At 47.2% G+C, this 17,538-nt stretch overlaps 3 protein-coding genes across 5 annotated transcripts in view; 2 read left to right on the forward strand and 1 right to left on the reverse strand.

Annotated features, from left to right (window-relative positions):
• On the forward strand, positions 1-994 carry LOC135946408 (cilia- and flagella-associated protein 298-A). Its single transcript, XM_065494618.1, has 3 exons — positions 1-139; positions 254-663; positions 719-994. Exons 1-3 carry the CDS (start codon positions 1-3, stop codon positions 992-994), a joined length of 825 nt encoding a protein of 274 aa, XP_065350690.1.
• The window catches only part of tipE (temperature-induced paralytic E), a 24,653-nt gene continuing 7,910 nt past the window's right edge, over positions 796-17,538 (forward strand). For 2 of the 3 annotated variants that reach the window (XM_065494323.1, XM_065494325.1), the window contains exons 1-2: positions 13,459-13,616; positions 16,886-17,104. In XM_065494323.1, the coding sequence (XP_065350395.1) occupies positions 16,946-17,104 (159 nt within the window). In that variant the 5' untranslated portion in view covers positions 13,459-13,616; positions 16,886-16,945. Of the gene's footprint in view, positions 938-13,458; positions 13,617-16,885; positions 17,105-17,538 lie in introns of those variants that run through there. The other variant, XM_065494324.1, reaches the window with a different exon arrangement.
• On the reverse strand, positions 4,602-10,621 carry Teh3 (tipE homolog 3). The gene is made up of 5 exons (XM_065494320.1): positions 10,472-10,621; positions 8,791-9,460; positions 7,531-8,003; positions 6,896-7,203; positions 4,602-5,082 (listed from the first exon to the last, which is right to left on the reverse strand). Exons 2-4 carry the CDS (start codon positions 9,457-9,459, stop codon positions 6,906-6,908), a joined length of 1,440 nt encoding a protein of 479 aa, XP_065350392.1. The 5' UTR covers position 9,460; positions 10,472-10,621; the 3' UTR covers positions 4,602-5,082; positions 6,896-6,905.

Here is a 17,538-nt window from a genome sequence, read left to right on the forward strand (position 1 = left end):
ATGGTCCTGCTGCACGTGAAGAAGGGCGCCGAGTCGCTGTTTCTGTACGAAACCAGCTGCGAAGCAGACATGAAGGACGTTTACCACGATGTCACTGCCATTTTCAACGGCAGAATACGGATCGAACAGCTCTGCCATGGTGAGTTTTACAAATATAATTTATTTTACTGGGTCTTTCAATGATTTTTAAGACATCCAAAGAATTTTATTCCTGACTTTTATGCTTTTAAAAGCGTGCACTTTGACTTTGCAGACTTTGAGGAGTTGTCGAAGCACGGTTCAGTGATGCCGGAGGACATGCAGGGCCTAGCACCGGGCCAGGCCGAGGAACTGCGTCTGGAGGACGAGTGGGCGGACAAGTGCGAGGCCTCGGGCGGCTGGAGGCCCAACTCCGACCCCATGGGCCGCCGCAACGGACGCCAGCCCTCCGAACAAATGGAGCGAGTGCTGCTGGACGCCGCTGCCGAGGCAAAAACTGCCATTTCCAAGGCTCAGGTGGAGGCGAAGAAAGCCCTGAGCGTGCCGTTGGTCGCTGAGCTGCTGCATATGCTGCGAGGGGCCACCCTCGTGGTCTACCCCATGGGACTGCCCCCGCACGACCCTTGCTTCCTCACGGAGCAAATGTGCGACGAGTTCGCCTCCGCTGAAATTCCCTCTAGAGAGGTGAGAGACAAGATTTGTGTCTGACAATGAGTAGAAATTAACTATCGAAATTCAGGGCATTCCAAGCGGCGAGGCGATGCTGTGGTTCTGCAGCCGCCACCTGAGCCGCGAAGGCGCCGTTTCCAAGGCGCTCAACTCGAGCAACGAGAAAACCAAAGTCATTGTAAAGATCACGGGCGCCAGCAAAGGGCCTCCGAGCAAGGAGGCCGCCATCACCGAGGAGGACCAACTGAAAATGATGCAGCACTTCCGGCAGAGGCAGGACCAGCTGCAGGTAGGACTTGAAATCCCCTCACCTCCCACCCGACTGACTAACCGACTGACAAACTAACTTGACGAACTGTTGAATTCATGATTTTGTAAAATGTTTGTTCTAACATCTGTTCCATTCAGCCAGCCCAGGAGAAATTTAAAAATTAATAGAAAATTAAATTTAAAAAATTATTAGTCAATTGTTTGCACTGGAAAAGCATTTTACGTAATTATAGGAGAATATCTGAGGTAAGATGGAATGAAAACGGCGAATTATGATATTCCTTTTAGCTCTTTATTATGCGGAAAGATAAATTATGGTAAAATTACGTTCAAATTTCCGCCACGACGTGCTGACAAAGAGTTCTGGTCGTGCAAGCAATTTCGTTTTTCGCTGTGAGAGTTAATGTGATTGTTGGGAAACACTTGTACTGGAAGAGAAAAGGGTTTTAGCTGTTCAGGGGAGAAGAGAAGTACAGTTTTGTGTGTGTGTGTGTGTGTGTGTCAAAGAGAGATATGCCGAAAATCAAGTGTTTTCTTTGAATTATTTTGGGAAAGAAGCGATTTGATTCTTGGTATTTATTCATGTTATTCGTTTAAATATATATTGTATTAATTAATAACGATGCAAGTGGCCCCCAGCGTGCTTTCTGAGCCTTTCTTTCGTTCCCTCTTTTCCGTTTGGCCACTTGCACGCGCGAGATTAAAGCTTCAAAATTATATCTACGCTTAATATCCTTTTGTTTGAGTGGCTTACCTCCTTTGAGAGAGAGTAGCTTTTATTTATTGTGCTTCGTGAGTGTAAAATAGTATCACATTTTGTCTCTGGAATTCTGGCCTGGTCCAAAAAGCCAGACTGCGTTCGTTCTCGGAAACAATTAAGCAAACCAATCGACTCAATCAAACTGACAAAGTCCTCCGCGAAATTGTTATAAATATATATCACATAAAAAGTTGTCGAATTTCGCCACGAAGGGGGTGGATCCGGGGGAAGGGGGCAGGGCACTTTCACTAAAACTAACCGCAATTTAGAATATCGATGCTTCCATACCATATAATATCATCTATAATATATAATTTACACGAGACGAGAGCAAACGGAACAAAGCGGCCGGAGTCTCACTCGAGCACTCTGCGTGAATTTTAGTGACTGTGTAAAAACCTAGGTTTTCAAAGCTAGCTTTCGGCCGAGTGGCTCGTGCGACAAAAATGAGTGTTTCTCTTTCTGTTTTCTCTTGCAATGAGACGGAGTTAAATTAGACTAGCCTCTTTCTCTGCGGGCGGCACTTCTCCTTTCTAGAGCAGTGTTTCTTTTGTTTGTTTGTTTGTTTTTTATCTGTAGTGGTAGTGTGTGTCGGAGCGCGCGGATCGGCTGATGGCAAGCGCAGAGTCTTCTATAGTTGTTGATATTTTATCGTGTCAAGTAGTGTGCTCGACCGTCGCTCCTTCTGCAGTCTTTGATGCGGATGGCGGAAACCCTAACCGTCTTTTAATAGACTTCGTCCTCCACCTGAAGCTCCTCACCGTCGCCAGTCTCACTGCCAACACCAAACACACAAACATTCGTTAGTTCTTTTGGTAAATCTTTTAGGTTTTATTCAAGACCGTCTGTTACGAAGTTTCTGAGCCCACCGATCAATTCCTGACGGTCCAATTAGACAGAGTGGATATTTTTTCCGTTAAAAAAGTGCAACGCGACGTGCGAATTATTTTTCCCGCCAAAACAATTTGAATGTGAAAAGTGCGCATCTGACGAAGAAGTCATTCGCACAGGCAGTGCTCAAACCAGCTGTGACGCGTGCACACTCCTTGAATTCATTTGTTTTGGCGGGAAAAATAATTCGCACGTCGCGCTGCACTTTCTGGTCGGAAAAAATATCCATTTTACCTAATTCGACCCTCAGGAATCGATTGGTTTGCTCAGAATCTTCGTCAAAGACGGTCTTTAAATTTTACAACCCAAAGTCATCAATTTAATGAAGAGTTTGGGCTTGAAAGGAAATTAAATTAAAGCCCTCTAGTGGGAAAAACTAGGAATTAGCCCACGAAAATAGGTTATTTCACATTTTTAACAATCCTTTATATTGATATTTTTGATTCTGCAATCTTTTTGCGTTTGTCAGTAACGTTTGAAGGTGTCAACAGATGGCGGCACGTCTTAAAATTCAGAAATCTTAACAGAATTGCTCTGAAATTATAATTTATTAAGGACTAACGCAAAAAGATGAAGCGTTACGGACCAATTGGAACTGAGATTTTTTCTCTCTGCGCAAGCGCAGAGCGCCAAGATGGCGTCGGAGGGTGCCCTCCGCGAGATGCGTCATATACGTACTCACTCTGCTTTTTCCTTGCTGCACCCTGGGCAGTACCAGAAGATGAGGGTGCCGACGGTGATGCCGAAGACGACGGGCGGCGCGACCAGCGCCAGCACCAGGTTGCGCACCGTCTTGTCCCAGCTGTACTCGGCCACCACGAGCTCAGGGTAGGTGCGGCTGAAGTAGCAGGGGAAGTGGGCGTCGCCCAGCAGCCGGTACTTGCGGGCGAACTCGCTGCAGTTGACCTTTGGCGGGTAGCCGCAGCCCTCGGTGTTGACGAAGAACTTTGTGTCGGTCACGTTGAAGTCGAGCTGCAACGAGTTGCCGCGGCCCTGCCGCGCCTCGTCGAACGGCGTCCGCGAGTAGTTGACCTTGATCAGGGTGCACTTGAGCGCCGCCGTGGTGCAGCCTTCGCGGCACGAGCTCCACGTGCAGTTCTTGAGCCCGATGGCCGTCTCGAAGCTCGAGACGACGCACGTCACCGGCTGCTGCTCAAAGTCGGCCGCCAGACTCGAGATGGCCGGGTCCACGATGAACGGGATGAGAAAGAGGAAGGCGAACACCGCCAGGATGGCCGTCGTCCCGAAGCACAGCGACGTGTAGAATTTCACCTTTTCCCTGAGGACACACGTTCAATTCACACATTAACGCCTTTTTCCCGCTAAAAGAGCCTCAGATTATAAATGCCTATGGTAAATGAGCGGAAACCCGTTTGTTTGGTCTCCAATTACAGCTACAGAGCTGATCTATCGATTAACAGTCGTGAAATTGCGTATTAAAACACTTGAATCAGAGAAATCAGCAAGAATTCCCTGCTAGAAGAATCCTCGACGCTTATTGGCTGACAATGCGCGCATGTCAGATTCTCCCGCGCAAATCACTCTGAAAGCAGTTGCTAGGCAACCGTAGAAGCTGTTGACATGCGTTCTGCGTAAGCCAATCAGCGTCGAGCATTTTCCCAGCAAAGCATTATTGCTGCCTCTGATTCTCAAGGTCATATTTTGGCGGGTAAAAGGCGATTAGGGAATTCTAAGTTTACGAGACACGAATTGTGAAACGGAACTCACTTCAAAGGTACGATGGGGAGTCCGTCGGGGCCGAGGTCGCCCATGGCGGCGGCGGCCTGCTCGGCGTTGGGCTCATCCTCGTCGGTTTCGTCGGGCTCTGTGCTGAGCGGGCGGTGGTGGTCGATGGAGGGGTGGTGGTGGTGGTGCTGCATGGCGTGCGGGTGGTGCTCCTCGCCGACGCGCTCGTAGGTGGAGCCGGCCAGGCCGCCGAGGCGCGATCCGAGGCCCGAGCTGAGCGAGCCTGGCTGCAGCGAACTCGTCTCGTTTTTGCTCGAGTGCGGCGTGTAGAAGCGGCGGATCGGGAACATTTTATTTCGTCCGAACTAGGGGGTGAAAACTACACTGCAGTCAAAAGTGGCATGGCGGCGCGCGCGCGGAAATACACTCTCGATTATTGCTGAATATAAGCACTGCGCTAAAATGCTGCGGCAACCTTAAATATGTATCACTGCGCTATAATCGGGTAAAGTAGAAGCTTTGCAATTATTGTCTCTGCTCTTAATATATATACAGTCGAGTAAAAGTGAGTTGTGCGTCTATCCGGCTGCAAAAGAAGGGTGCGTCAGACAGAGAGGGTGATTTTGTTTGAGTGAGTGAGTGAAAGTCAGAAATAATGCGAAGAGCGCGCGCAGTTCCCCTCGCGTGTCGCGGTGCAGAGTCGCGGCGGCGTTGGCGTCGGCGTCGACGGCAACGGCCTCAGCAGCGGCCGTCCAGGTGGGCCAGCGCCAGCAGCGACGGCGGCGCGTCGTACGTCGTCGGCGACTCTGCTGCCAGGAGAGGAATGCCTGCGAAACGACACCATAATCACACATTACTCCAACAGTCTTGGACTATTCGTGCGGAATGCGGACGGAGAAGCAGGGGGAAGGGAGGGGACGAATTGATTTCGGGGCGGATCAAAATTAATTATTGGATCTTTTGTCCGACTTGTCTTGATTTCAGGGGCTCAAGAGGAAACTATTTTCCTCTCCAAGTTTTAATAACACGTTCTGCCAGCATTCGGTGGCTCAGAACTCGCAACCCTGGATGGCTGGTTTTTTTTAAAAAAAGAAATTATATTTTTCTAGCTTAAAATTGTTAATAATTAGAGCAAATTCAAAGTTTATTATGATAGAAATAGACATTAAATTAGTTTGGTGAAATCAATGCTTTCGCCTATAACTGTAACATCGAATTTCCTGATGAGAGGCTCTCTTTCGATTTAAATTATTATCGTTGACTAAGCCAATCAAATTGCTACATGTCCGCTTAATAATTTTTTTATCCAATTAACACCTAAAAGGATTAAGCGGCATGCTGCTGCAACGACAAATAATGAGAACTGACGGGATTACGTCGCGCAAATTATTCCATCCGAGCGTCCAATATTCGAATTAGTCATCACCGTTTAAGCTGATGATCCCGTAGATTATTTAATGTGTGAAATGCACAGATGGTTATGCTCGTGACGAAGTACGTAAAATATGTATATTGATTTCTTTCACGCTTTTCCAATCTCGTACGAATGTAGTAAATTCTTTTTGTGTCTCCCATCACAATTTATTTATTTCTGCTCGAAAATCCGTGAAGCGATGCGCGCTGAGAAAATTGAGCCGCGAGTTTGCGGTCGGGCGTGGAGTGGCGCGGCGTGGCGCGGCGTCGCTATCGACCTGCTGCAAAGCAAAGCAATGTGGCTCGCCCGTCGCCACCCTTGCTCTCGCTCTGATCGCGCCTCGGCGCTGCCGCTAAAAACGAATTTTTCTCATCTGCAGTTTCAATTTCCCTTTGGCCAAATTGGCATTCCTTAATTTGACATTTCGCTCGCATGACGAGCCACCGTAATTGCGAGAAATGCGATGCTCCTCTCGTGTCGCGTGCACGCAAATTACAATTAGAATAAAAAGAGTTGGCACTTTACTTTTCTGCGTAATAATTACAGTATTTTCGAAACGAGTTTTCGTGCCGCCGTGAATTTTTCGGTTTGTTCCAACCGAAGATTATGATCTAGTTGGCGCCATTTTAGTCACGAACGCTGTTGCATCGATTTTTCAGCGGCAAACCATTTCTGTTTCCTCTAGCTGCCGGGGTGTAATCAGATATCATAGCCAGGCGATAAATTTAATCCGAGACTCAGCTCTGATTCTAATAGCACCACTGATTTCCCCTAAGACTCGCGATTTTTGGACAATTTGCGGCCTCTCCTGATTACCCTTTTCAGCTCTGAGATTTTGTATAGAAATTAATTAAGTTTTCCTGCATTTTTTAAATTTAAATTAAAGGCAAAATATTTAGTCTTTTAATTATTTTAGACTTAAAATAAAAATTTAATGCATTTGCAATTAAAAAACTCTTAAAAGAAAATAAACAACAAATTAACCCGCGACCTTATTTAATATTTTTTTTTGCGTATTTCACGAACACGTCGTTCATTTAACAGGAAAGGACAATTGCGTCCCAAGTTCAGTAATTTTGGATTTTGAAAAAAATGTAATTAATTTAAATGGGTAAAAACCGCATAAATTGATCCCTGCAAGTTAATATTTATTACAAAAATGGAAGACACCAAGCTAATTTATATTCAGATTTGAGTGATTTGTCGCGAATGGTCGGTTGTCTTACGGGACGGATCTCAGAGTGCTATGGCGGCGCCGCCGACCGCCCCCTCCTCCTCTTCCTCCTCGGTCTCGGCGGTCTTGTCGGCGGCGGGGGGCACGGCTTCGGGGTCCTGCGGCAGCTCCGGCGGCTGGTCGGCGGCGTTTGCGGCTGCCCCCTTGGCGCCGCCGCAGCCCTTGAAGCGCATCTTGGCGTCGTCGCCGACCACGACGCTCTTCTGGCAGGTGACCAGGCAGGTGCACGACACCACGAACAGCACCACCGGCACCACGCACGCCACCACGAACTCCTTGTGCGTCTTCTCGATGTCGAACCTGAATCGTTCATCCACAGTTCACCCAAATCAGATGATTTTTTTTTTAAAAAATACATATTTAATTCCCAATGCCTTTATTATTGTTAGGGATGAGTAAAAGTGATGAATGAATTTTGAAATAGGGGCGTGGTTGCCCGGACAATGAAAAAGAAGGCGTGGCACGTGTATCAAACCGCGGGAAAATTGAATAATATAATTAACCTATTTAAAGTTATTTTTATGTTAAATCCTAGATTTCCTAGTTTTTTATAAATAAAAAACTCAAGTGCAGTTTTACACATCCCTTCCAATTGTCAGACCCTGGTTTGTCTGGAAGAGTGCGAACCTGGTGATGGCCGTGGTGGGGTCGTGGTCAGCGTAGAAGCAGGGGAAGCGTGCCCTGGCGTTGTGGTCGGTGCCGTCCTTGCCAAAGTCCCTGAGGAAGGCGGCGCACTCGTCCATCAGGGTGTTGACGCAGCCCTCCTGGTTGATCATGAGCTTGCTCTCGTTGGCGATGATCAGGTCGGTTTCGAGCGGCGCCACGCGGCCCGTGGGGTCGAGCGCCTTCTCCACCGCGCCCTGAGCGCTCAGCCCCAGCAGGTAGGTGAAGTTGGTCAGGTCGGTCATCACGTTCTTGGCCACCAGGCTGCCGTTGATGCAGTCGCTCGCCTCGATGCCGCGGCTCGTGTTGGCGATCGTGTAGCACGACGCCATCACCACGTACGAGTCCTCGCCGCCGTCGTCCTTTTCCCACGAGTAGATCTCCTCCTCGCCCTCGTCGTCCACCGTCACCGCCTTCAGGCACTGCGACAAATACACCTGCGGGCGCAACCGCAATTCGTTCACAACCTGTCGCTCTGCCACACCCTGACGCCTCTTGCTTTTTGGTCCGTCTTTAATTTTCAATTCTGAGCACTTTTCAGGGTGATTGGTCCCTCCGATTTTTTCAGGTTGCCCGTGAAATTCTGCACAAGCACACTCGCAGTAGTTCCGCTGACCTTGACTTGACCCTCAGGGTGAAAATTTTGAGCTTTTATAAATTCAACAAAATATAGGTGTCGTTTCCCAGCAAGAAGTTGGATATCCTTCAGGATATCCAAAAGATATAGATGATATACTTTTACCAGCCTATGTCTTATGCGGATATCCTCAGATATCCAATTTCTTGCCGGGTTGATTGATTTTCGTACATTTTGAGGTGTCCAGCCCTTTGGCTCGCATTGTTAAGGTATTCTTCAGAGTGTCAAGGGTATTTGAGAATCTCAGGAATTTATTCTGGCTGTCCAAAGTCAGAGATGGCAAAATGGGGTCAATTTAGTGACTCGAATAGCTCAACAGGCTTGTAGGAGGCGCCACTTGCTGGTTTCCGCACCTTTTCAGCGGCTTTAGGGACAAATGCCCTGCGTTTAAATCTAAGAACAAAAAATGGAACTACTGCGATTGCAACTATTAAAAATCGGAGAGGCTTTCGCCCTAATGTTACAGTCGACCTTGCAGATTGAAAGTGGAAAAGAAGGCACAAAGGCTGCAAACTATGCGCTTGTGTATCGATCTGCATTGCGCTGGACCAGAAAGCAGGAGGCGTCGTAAAAAGAGAGTGGGTAACCTTGTCGCCGGAGAGGAGGATGGTGTTTTTGTTCCTGGTGGGGATGTCGACGCAGCGTCTGTCGCAGTTGTAGGGCGTTTTGATTTTGGCGCAGGTGCCGCGGTTGCAGTCGTGCAGGCCGTCCATCTCGATGCAGGTGATCTTGCCGCGGCGTCCGGAGCACTTGAGCGGCACCTCGGTCTGCGCGAACACGCACTCGAAGGCGTCGGTGATGTTGATGCAGGTGCCCATGGTGCAGTTGAAGGTGCCGGTCAGGTTCTTGCACTCGTCCACGATGCAGCGGCTCTTCTTGGCGTGCTCCTGGTCGATGCCGTAGCACGTCTTGTTGGCCGCGTTGCTGCAGTTGTAGAAGACCAGGTCGGAGCCGTTGCGCCGCAGGTTGACGAAGATCTGCGTGCACGCGCCCGAACTCTTGCTCAGGCACCACTCGCCGCACGAGCCCCACGCGCACATCTCCTGCTGCGTGCTGCGCGTCGTCGTGCACATGACCGGCGTCTCGCTGATGCCCGACTTGAAGGCGCGGTAGGCCGGCATGTACACCGCCACCGTCAGGTACACGAGCGCCACGCTGCTCAGCACCGCCGTCATCTGGCAGATGCAGATGGTGCCGCAGATCCGCGTGTCCTGCGGCGGGATCACCAGGTCCTCCACGGGCACCTTTTTCCCCATCCTGAAAAACGTGTCCGACGGTCCACAACACTCCTCGCTACCCTCGCCACATCCGCCTTCTTTTTTTTTCCGAATTTCCGTGTTATTTTATGGAGGAGAAAATTCCTTAAAAATTAATCAAACCCGTTTGGAACGGCCGATTTATGAAAAAACCCGTCTATTTTGCTCCGAAAACCCCAAAGATTGCAGAAAATAAATATAAATACACCGTGCCAAACGAAGAGTCTGTGGAAAAAGACCCAAAATCAATATCACGTCTCAGAAATTAGAGCGGAGAAGCGCAGTAAATTTGGAAATTGACCCTTACGCCATCTATAAATGGCTTCAAACATCAACAGTTTACGTAATCGAGGCTTAAATTAATTTTCTAATCCTTCCGTTCGAGTGGAAACAATTATATTTAATTTCTTTTTTATTTTGTAAAATGAAATATCCACTGATAACTTTTACTGCTTCTAGAAACTTCTAAGTTTGTTTACTTCAATTTGAAATATCATGACCAGGAAAAAAACAATCAGTTCTTCCTGGAAAAATATTTAATCCACAAACCAAAATTTTATTTTCCCCTTTCAGCTGGAATTTAATCTCATTCAAGGATTAAAAGTAATTGGGATATCTATTGAAAAATATTTTCTGGTGCATACCAAAGCAAATATATCGCATTCAACATCTAAGGAAAAATCTTAAATTGACACGGACATGATTTAAAAATTTCTCAGGGTCAGAAATGTAAACAAGTTTTATTTTTATGATATTAAAAATTCATAAATTACTAATAAAATGCATCAGTTCTGGGCTTTAAAGATAATCAAGGTTTTTTAATTGTTTTTAAAATACGTTTTCACCGGGGAAATAAAATTTTAAAAATAAAAAATCAGCTCTACCTACCCTTTTCCCTTCCAATTTTGTTTTAAACAACCCTCTACATATAAACCCGGAAATTCGGAAAAATGCGGCAGATGCAGCTTAAAAAGGAGAGAAATTAAAGTGTGTGTGTGTGTGTGTGCTATACTTGGTGTTGTGGAGGCTGAAGCGGAGGGAGCAAGGTCGGAGGTGAAGGCACAGTGGCCGGCCGCCGCGTCTGACCCACACTGACTGAGGCCGGTAGGTGGCGCGGCGGCGATCCTTCCGCACCCCCGTTCACCCCCTGCCCTCGTTCCGCCGCCGCGCGTGCAGATCAATACCGCCGGCTGCCTGTGCCGCATTGCTGCCGTCCCCTCGCCCTCTTCTTTCGCGCCCCCTCGCCCCCGTCCCCTCCGCCCCCCGCCCTCCGCGTGCACACCGTGCACGCGCATTTATTTTTTTTCCAACCGCACGACCTTGAAACTTGAAACCCAGCCGCGTCCATGCCCAATTCAGAATACAAATTAATACATTTGAGTGGATAATCGACGGTTGATTTTTGTTTTGACAATTGTTGCTTCTCGATTGGGAGATGATGGATGCGTTTTGTATTATTTTAAATAAACTTTTTTAAGATTGAACTTGGCGTGTGTTGTTGCGAAGTGCAATTAGATGCAAGTGTCGCACGAGCACCAGCAAATCGATTCATTTGCCTATCTGGTGCACATATCTAAATTGCCTTCGTGATTACGGAGACACACTCGTTCATTCATGAAACGAAATGCCAACGGCTCATATATTTCGCACGGTGCCAAAAGTGGCGGCGAAGGTCGTCCGCCAGCACCACAGCCAGCCACAATTGCACTCTATGCTCCATCGGACGCACGCTCATTTTCACTTTCTGCTAAATTGTTGCGAAATCAAAAATCAATTGGAGCCAATAATTTTTAAATTATGTCTGAGGGTCGTAAATAGCGGCGTTTAGGCCCGATCGATTGGCCGAATATTAACATATTAACAGGCGAATTGCATGCGATAACAATTTTGATATTCATGCTGCACGAACGTCACCGGCGGGCGACGCAGCAATCGCGCCGCCACAAATAGCCTCAATTTCGACGCTTTTCTGACGACTTTTGCGCCGCTCTGCCCCTGTCCCAAGTGTCCGAACCGTCCTGGACAGCCGCGAAAGATTCAAAACAGGGCCCGATGAACAGAAAAAGAAAAAGAAAAAAACACACTGACAACAAAGGGAACAGGGGCCGGGGGTGGGCTCGGGGATTCGGGGGGCGGCGTCCCGGACGCTGGGGGGAGGGGGCGTCCGACTCACCTGGGCAACAGGCTGGGCAGGTCGGTGGGCACTGGGTGCGTGTCCGCGATGGCTGCGAGCGGCTGCAGTGCTTCTTCCTCGGCTCTTCTCTGCGCCTCCGTGCGACTCGGACCGAACGGCAGCGCCGCCCGCGGCCGCGGCAGGCACCCCCTGCCCGTCCTTCGCAACCCTCGCGCCGCGCCGCGCCGCGCCACGCCACGCCACGCACCTCCATTGATTCACCTTCAAAAGCACGCACGCAAATTGCGATTGAGCCATTTGCCTAATTGAATCGACCAATTAATTAATCCGTTGTTTTTTCAGTAATTAAAAATTAGTTTGAATATTTAACAAGATAAAATAATACTAGTTTGATTTAATTTTCCTGGTTTATTTATTGTGTCGCCTTTTCTATTAAATTTTGCCCTATTTTTTTTTTATTTTTTTGTTACAAATCACTTCTGAAATGCCACCCGATTAAATATTTTCCGTTTTCCAAGAAGGCTGTTTTCTGATAGCTTTTGGTGTGGAATAATTTTGCTTGTCGCGCGTGTGGCCGTCGGAATTTATATTTCTTTCCGCTTTATTCAGTAATATAGTCGAGTGGAATAAATTTGAAAAGTCGCGACAATGATCGCAAGCACGGCGGATATTTTTTTTATTTTTTGTTTGCAGCTCGCGTGTTGCAAACAACGAGACGAGTGTGTTGTTGCTTGCTCAACGCGCCGAGCGCCGAGGGCGTCCTCGTCCGTCCGGAGCGCCTGCAGAGACGCGAGTTATGCAACCGGCTACGCACTCGACACTTGACTCGCGCTTGCTGCTGCACAAAAAGCTCCACTGCCGGCATCCTTGCGCACAGGCCGATACTTTTTCGCGCCTTCCAACCTTACTTCTTTATTTCCAACAGCGAAAGGCGTTTTCAACGATTGTTCTCTTAATCAATCTTTTAATAATTATTGCCCAAGAGTTGGAATTCAACTGAATACGCAGTCCTAAAATTTAATAGCTTATTTAAAAATTTAAATCGTAAACCTCCTTTTCTTTAATTAAGATTTTCAATAGATTATTGACCACAAATTTATTTTAATGTTCAAAATATTTATTCAGTAATTATTTTAACGAGTCAGTTTATTCAGCAAATAGAGCCTTTCTCCCGGTTTTTAAATTGCTCTTTGTAAAAATGTATTTCACCCGTTCAAACATGAAGAGCAAAGCGGCTAGAATAATTTTCCTGGGCACGCATCCGCCGATTATTTTTCATCAAACAAGTTGTTTGCGCGTAAATGGCGATTTGGCGCTGATGATATGGGCAAAAAACGCGGCCGGCACGTTTGCCGAGTTAATTAGACGTGCGCGGGGCGCCGGTGAATAATTAATCGCGGCGGCACCGGCAACGGCAGCGGCGGCGGCGGCGCGCCACCAAAAGAGCAGGCGTGTGTGTGCACTGCCAGCCCGCCTTTCAGGCCTTTCAAGCCGCGCGCTTATTTATTTTGGCCGATCGGAGGTGGCAAACAATCGGAATTAGGCGGCCGAAAGTGCGATTCGACGGACGGACGGACGGCCGGCCGGCCGGCCAGAGGGTGGCTGACGTCAACGCACACAAAATCGAAGTCGGTACTAGTGCACGAGGAGGGTCGACTCGGTCAATAGGGCTTGCCACGCGTGCCAACCCCCCGACGCACCCCCGGCGCCGCCTCCGACCCCCGGCCCCCTCCCCAGCCCCCTCGCCGGCCCCGAAAAGCCTTTTTCCGCCCGCGAATTCGTCCGCCGAGCCACGAAGCCGTCGAAATTCTGCCTCGGGGGGTTGTGGCGCGGCGGGGGTGGGGGTGCGGGTGGCAGGCGTGGCTGCGGCTCGCTTCTGGGCCCGAGAGTCGAGTCGCGAGGCCAAACGCTGCTGCTCGCTGGCTGGCTCGGTCGGACGCCCTTGGACTCGCCATGGATACTCTCTAGTGCCTTACGCTCCACTCCGCTCCGCTCTGCACCTCCGTCTGCACCACTCTGCTCGGTACGTGCGCCGCCCAAACCCACAGCCCCCTGCCCTCCGGCCCACCGCCTGTCACGGCCCAATTCCAAATCACCAAAATTTGGCCCATTTTTAATCATTTAGTTTTTCCAAATTAAATTGGATCGCTCATCTAATTTGTAATCTAAATACGCACAATTTTAACACAGGCTTGTTTTTTGTCTTTCGGATTTTGACGCAACCGTTAGTGTGACTTGTGTTGTTTTCGTTTTAATTTAAACAATATTTTCCCACCTCTTTTAATCTTTTTTAATAAAATGAAAAGTAGACAAGGGTAAATAAATAGTTTTCTCCTAATTAAAGAAAAGTTTTTTAAAATATTTTAATTTCTGTCAAATGTTTGATACATAAATTTTTTGACAAGCTCACAGTGTTTAAAAATCTGCAATCTCGAGTTATCGTGAATTTCAAAATATTTTTGGCCCAATTCGGATTTTTCCTGTCAATGGTAGTCTAATTTTTAAAATTCGTGTACAGATAAACAAAGCAATGTTACCATGACTCGCAACTCGCAACTGACAATTACATTTATTTCGTTTATCATTTGTCAGACACGGCAGCGCAGTTTGATAACTATCCCGCCCCTTTTCCCAACTTTCCGCCTGCAACATGAAACGCAAAACTAAACAGTTTGGGCGCAAAAAATGCAAAGTGCGAATTAATTCTGGCGGTCGGCCGGCGCGGCGCGGTGCGGCTGACGACTCGATTCACACCTTTGGCGTCTCAATTAGTCACCTTTGACCCAGATCGAGAACAGATCGATCGGTCTGGCCGTTGAAAAATCCGAATCACACTCGGCATTTGTGTGTGTGTGTTATTGTTTTTGCTGAACGGGCGGAGGGTCAAGTTGCTCACCGACAAGAGCGAAGAGAATCAACGAAGCCGTCCCGTGAGGCGTTTACTCGTTGCCGCGCGCGCTTTAAATATTAAGCGGGTCGGTCGCTTTCTCCATCATTCACGGCGATAAAAATCACGGTGTGTGTACGTTTGTGGTTTATGCTTTTGGAAAAGCCGCTTTAAAACGAGACTTCAATTAGGCCGCTGCCGGCACGCAAGATATTACTTTTTCCTCGGATTTGCCTTTGCACATAAATTTGGCCTACGGCTTTCTTCCCTCGATTTAGGGGTGCAAAGCTATAAATCTGTCGCAACGTTTTGATCCGAACCCGCCGAGCAACCCCGCAGTTATGCAAAGCTTTCCAATAAATTCAAAACGTGCCACTCTCACCACCAATAACATTTTTTTAAAATAAATATCAAATTACTTAATTGACCTTGAGCTGTGACCCTCTTGAATTTCAAAATTTAATTTTAAATTTAATTGGAAATTGTCGATTTGAAGGCAACAGTTGTCGGCGGCCAGAAAAAGGCAGCGATGGTTTGCTTTTGATTATCGGCGGGCGCGATTGCGGCCGCGGGCGTGGACTTAATGCACGGCTGCAAAGTGTGTTATGTACGTACATATTTGTGTACATATTATGCGCGCGTGTCGCGTCTCAAACGGTCGGTCATTGATTGCATGGCGTGCGTGGGTCGACGGCGGCGGCGGCGGCAGCGGCGGCCGACGGAGCCAAACGCGCGGTGGCGTGTCGCGCCCCAATCGAGCCCTTTTGCTGCACTGCAGTCGACGCGCGGCGCCCAACAACCAGCATATTAAGAGGCTAACCCTTTCCTTTGCCACTGCCATTGGCACCAAAACTTGCATCTCGTCACCCATCCATGCCGCACGTCAAATTTCACCTCACTTCTCGGTAAATGGACATTTCTTGTGAATCAACTCCTGAGGCAGAAAACAAAAACACCAACTTTTTAAAAGTGAAAAAAACCGAAAGCTCATTTGTCACCAAACTGTTTCACTGAATTTCGACCAGAATAATGCTTTTAAATTCAAAATGTAGATTTCAGATCAGAATTAGATGAAAATATATTTTATTTTGTCATTACTAAACTTGACACTGCAAAAGACAGACTTGATTCCATTCACACCGATCATAGAGGCTATATTATGGTGTTTCCTCCGACGGTCTGCGTACGAGTGGAGGCACTACAATATAATAGCCAAATAAATTGGGAATTGGGAACTCTTATTTTTCGACTTAAAATTTAAAATTTCGACACAATAAATTTCTCGATTCCTAGATGGACAATCTGTAAACAAAAATAATTTATAGAGAGCAACAATTCGGTCTCTTCTTAATACATTTTTATAAGAACAAAATTTACGAAGAAGGGTATCATTTGAAATAATAACGGATTTGAAATAAACATATTGTTGACGCCACGTTGGCGCGGGCCCTCAGGTTTGGTCGATATTGGCTGCAGCTAGAGCCATATTAATTGGGTCAAAAATTTATAATTTACAGGACCCTTCAACGTAAATAAATTTGAAAATCCAAAATAGCTTTAAATTAGACCCATACACGTGCTACAACTTCTATTAAAAATTAGTGAATGCTCATTTTTTTTAAATTGAGGTCAAAGTTGAAAAACGTGATTTTTGGCACCCTGGGTATCGAAATATTTTAATATTATGACAATTTTTGGTCAGACTTGGAGGAGATTTGAACCAAATTCGTTGTAAATAACAAATTTTGACTTTCCAAGGTTTTGGTAGGGTGCTATGGGACCTCTAGGACTCACCTTGGTGGCGGAATTTTTTCGTTAAATTAATTTTGAACAAAGAACTAGGCGTTTCATGTTTTCCGCTAGGTGAAACTCAATTCTTGGCATCTCTCACCTGCCTTTGGACGCAATGCCAATGATTTAACGCCGTGTCACTGCTTCAAAGAGCCGGGCTATTAATTGTTTTTGGTTCTAGGTCCTCAATTGAAATCTTAAGCCAGCTGCCTGTGTCGCCAACAGTCCTAATAAAATCAATTGAATTTCCAACTCAATCTTTTTTCCTGTATATTTAGATTTATTTTTAGCCGTATTTGTGGAGCCGTCGTGCACGGAAAAAGATTGTGATATTTTTGTTCTAAATTAGCCAATTTGCCCGATTAAAAATAAAAGATTGGCGTAGCGAGAATCACGTAAAGCAGAGTGGCCCACGGGAAATAAAAGTTGATCGATTGAGCATTTCACCCAGTTTGCCGAGCACATTGTTGGAGAGACGATTTCGCGAGCGAGCATCCGAATGCTAATTGCCGATTCAGCCGCTGCAAAATTATTTGGGTCGACGTCGATACGTCCGCCGTCTGTTATTTTTTTTCGATTATGTATAGACAGCCAAAAATTGCTCTGCGTTTTAGTGGCGATGAGTGGGAATGCCGGCGCCGCCTGATGAGTAGCGGAGCCGCAGCAGCGACGCCATGGAAGGGGATGCAGAGATCGTGCCGCAATCGTTGCGCGAAAAGGCCCTTTTCTACACGACCGCCTTCTTCGTCCTGCTCGGCACCTTCAGCCTGTTCGCCTTCTTGTTCCTCGTGCCGTTCGTCATCGACCCGGCCTTCACCACCATCTTTATGCAGGTCCGTTATTTCCGCAATTTTAATTTTTATTACATTTAACTCGAGACCATCGTGCCACCTAGCTGCAGACGCTTGGAACTTTCCAATTTTGAGTAATTGCGCGTGCCAAAAAGCAGCCCAAAAAATGATTATTGCGTGAGTGTCCGAGTTTGCCAGAGGCCATTTCGGCCCCATAAACCCACCCAAGTGGAGCAAAAAATGGTAATCGTGTGTATTTGGAGCGGAAAAGCTGCACAGCTGCCAGAAATGCATTTCGCCCTTGGAAAGCATCCAAAAATGCCGGCGAATCTCGGCCACCTTCGCACGTCCCGCTCACCTTGGAACACGTGCAGCCGTTTTTTAAATTAAAAATCAATTAATATTAACTCAATTTTTCTCACTCGACGTGCGAAACATCATTCTTTGGTGGTTTCTGGTTTGAATTTGGCAAAATG

This window comes from Cloeon dipterum, chromosome X, assembly GCF_949628265.1.
Source record: "Cloeon dipterum chromosome X, ieCloDipt1.1, whole genome shotgun sequence".
Taxonomy (NCBI): domain Eukaryota; kingdom Metazoa; phylum Arthropoda; class Insecta; order Ephemeroptera; family Baetidae; genus Cloeon; species Cloeon dipterum.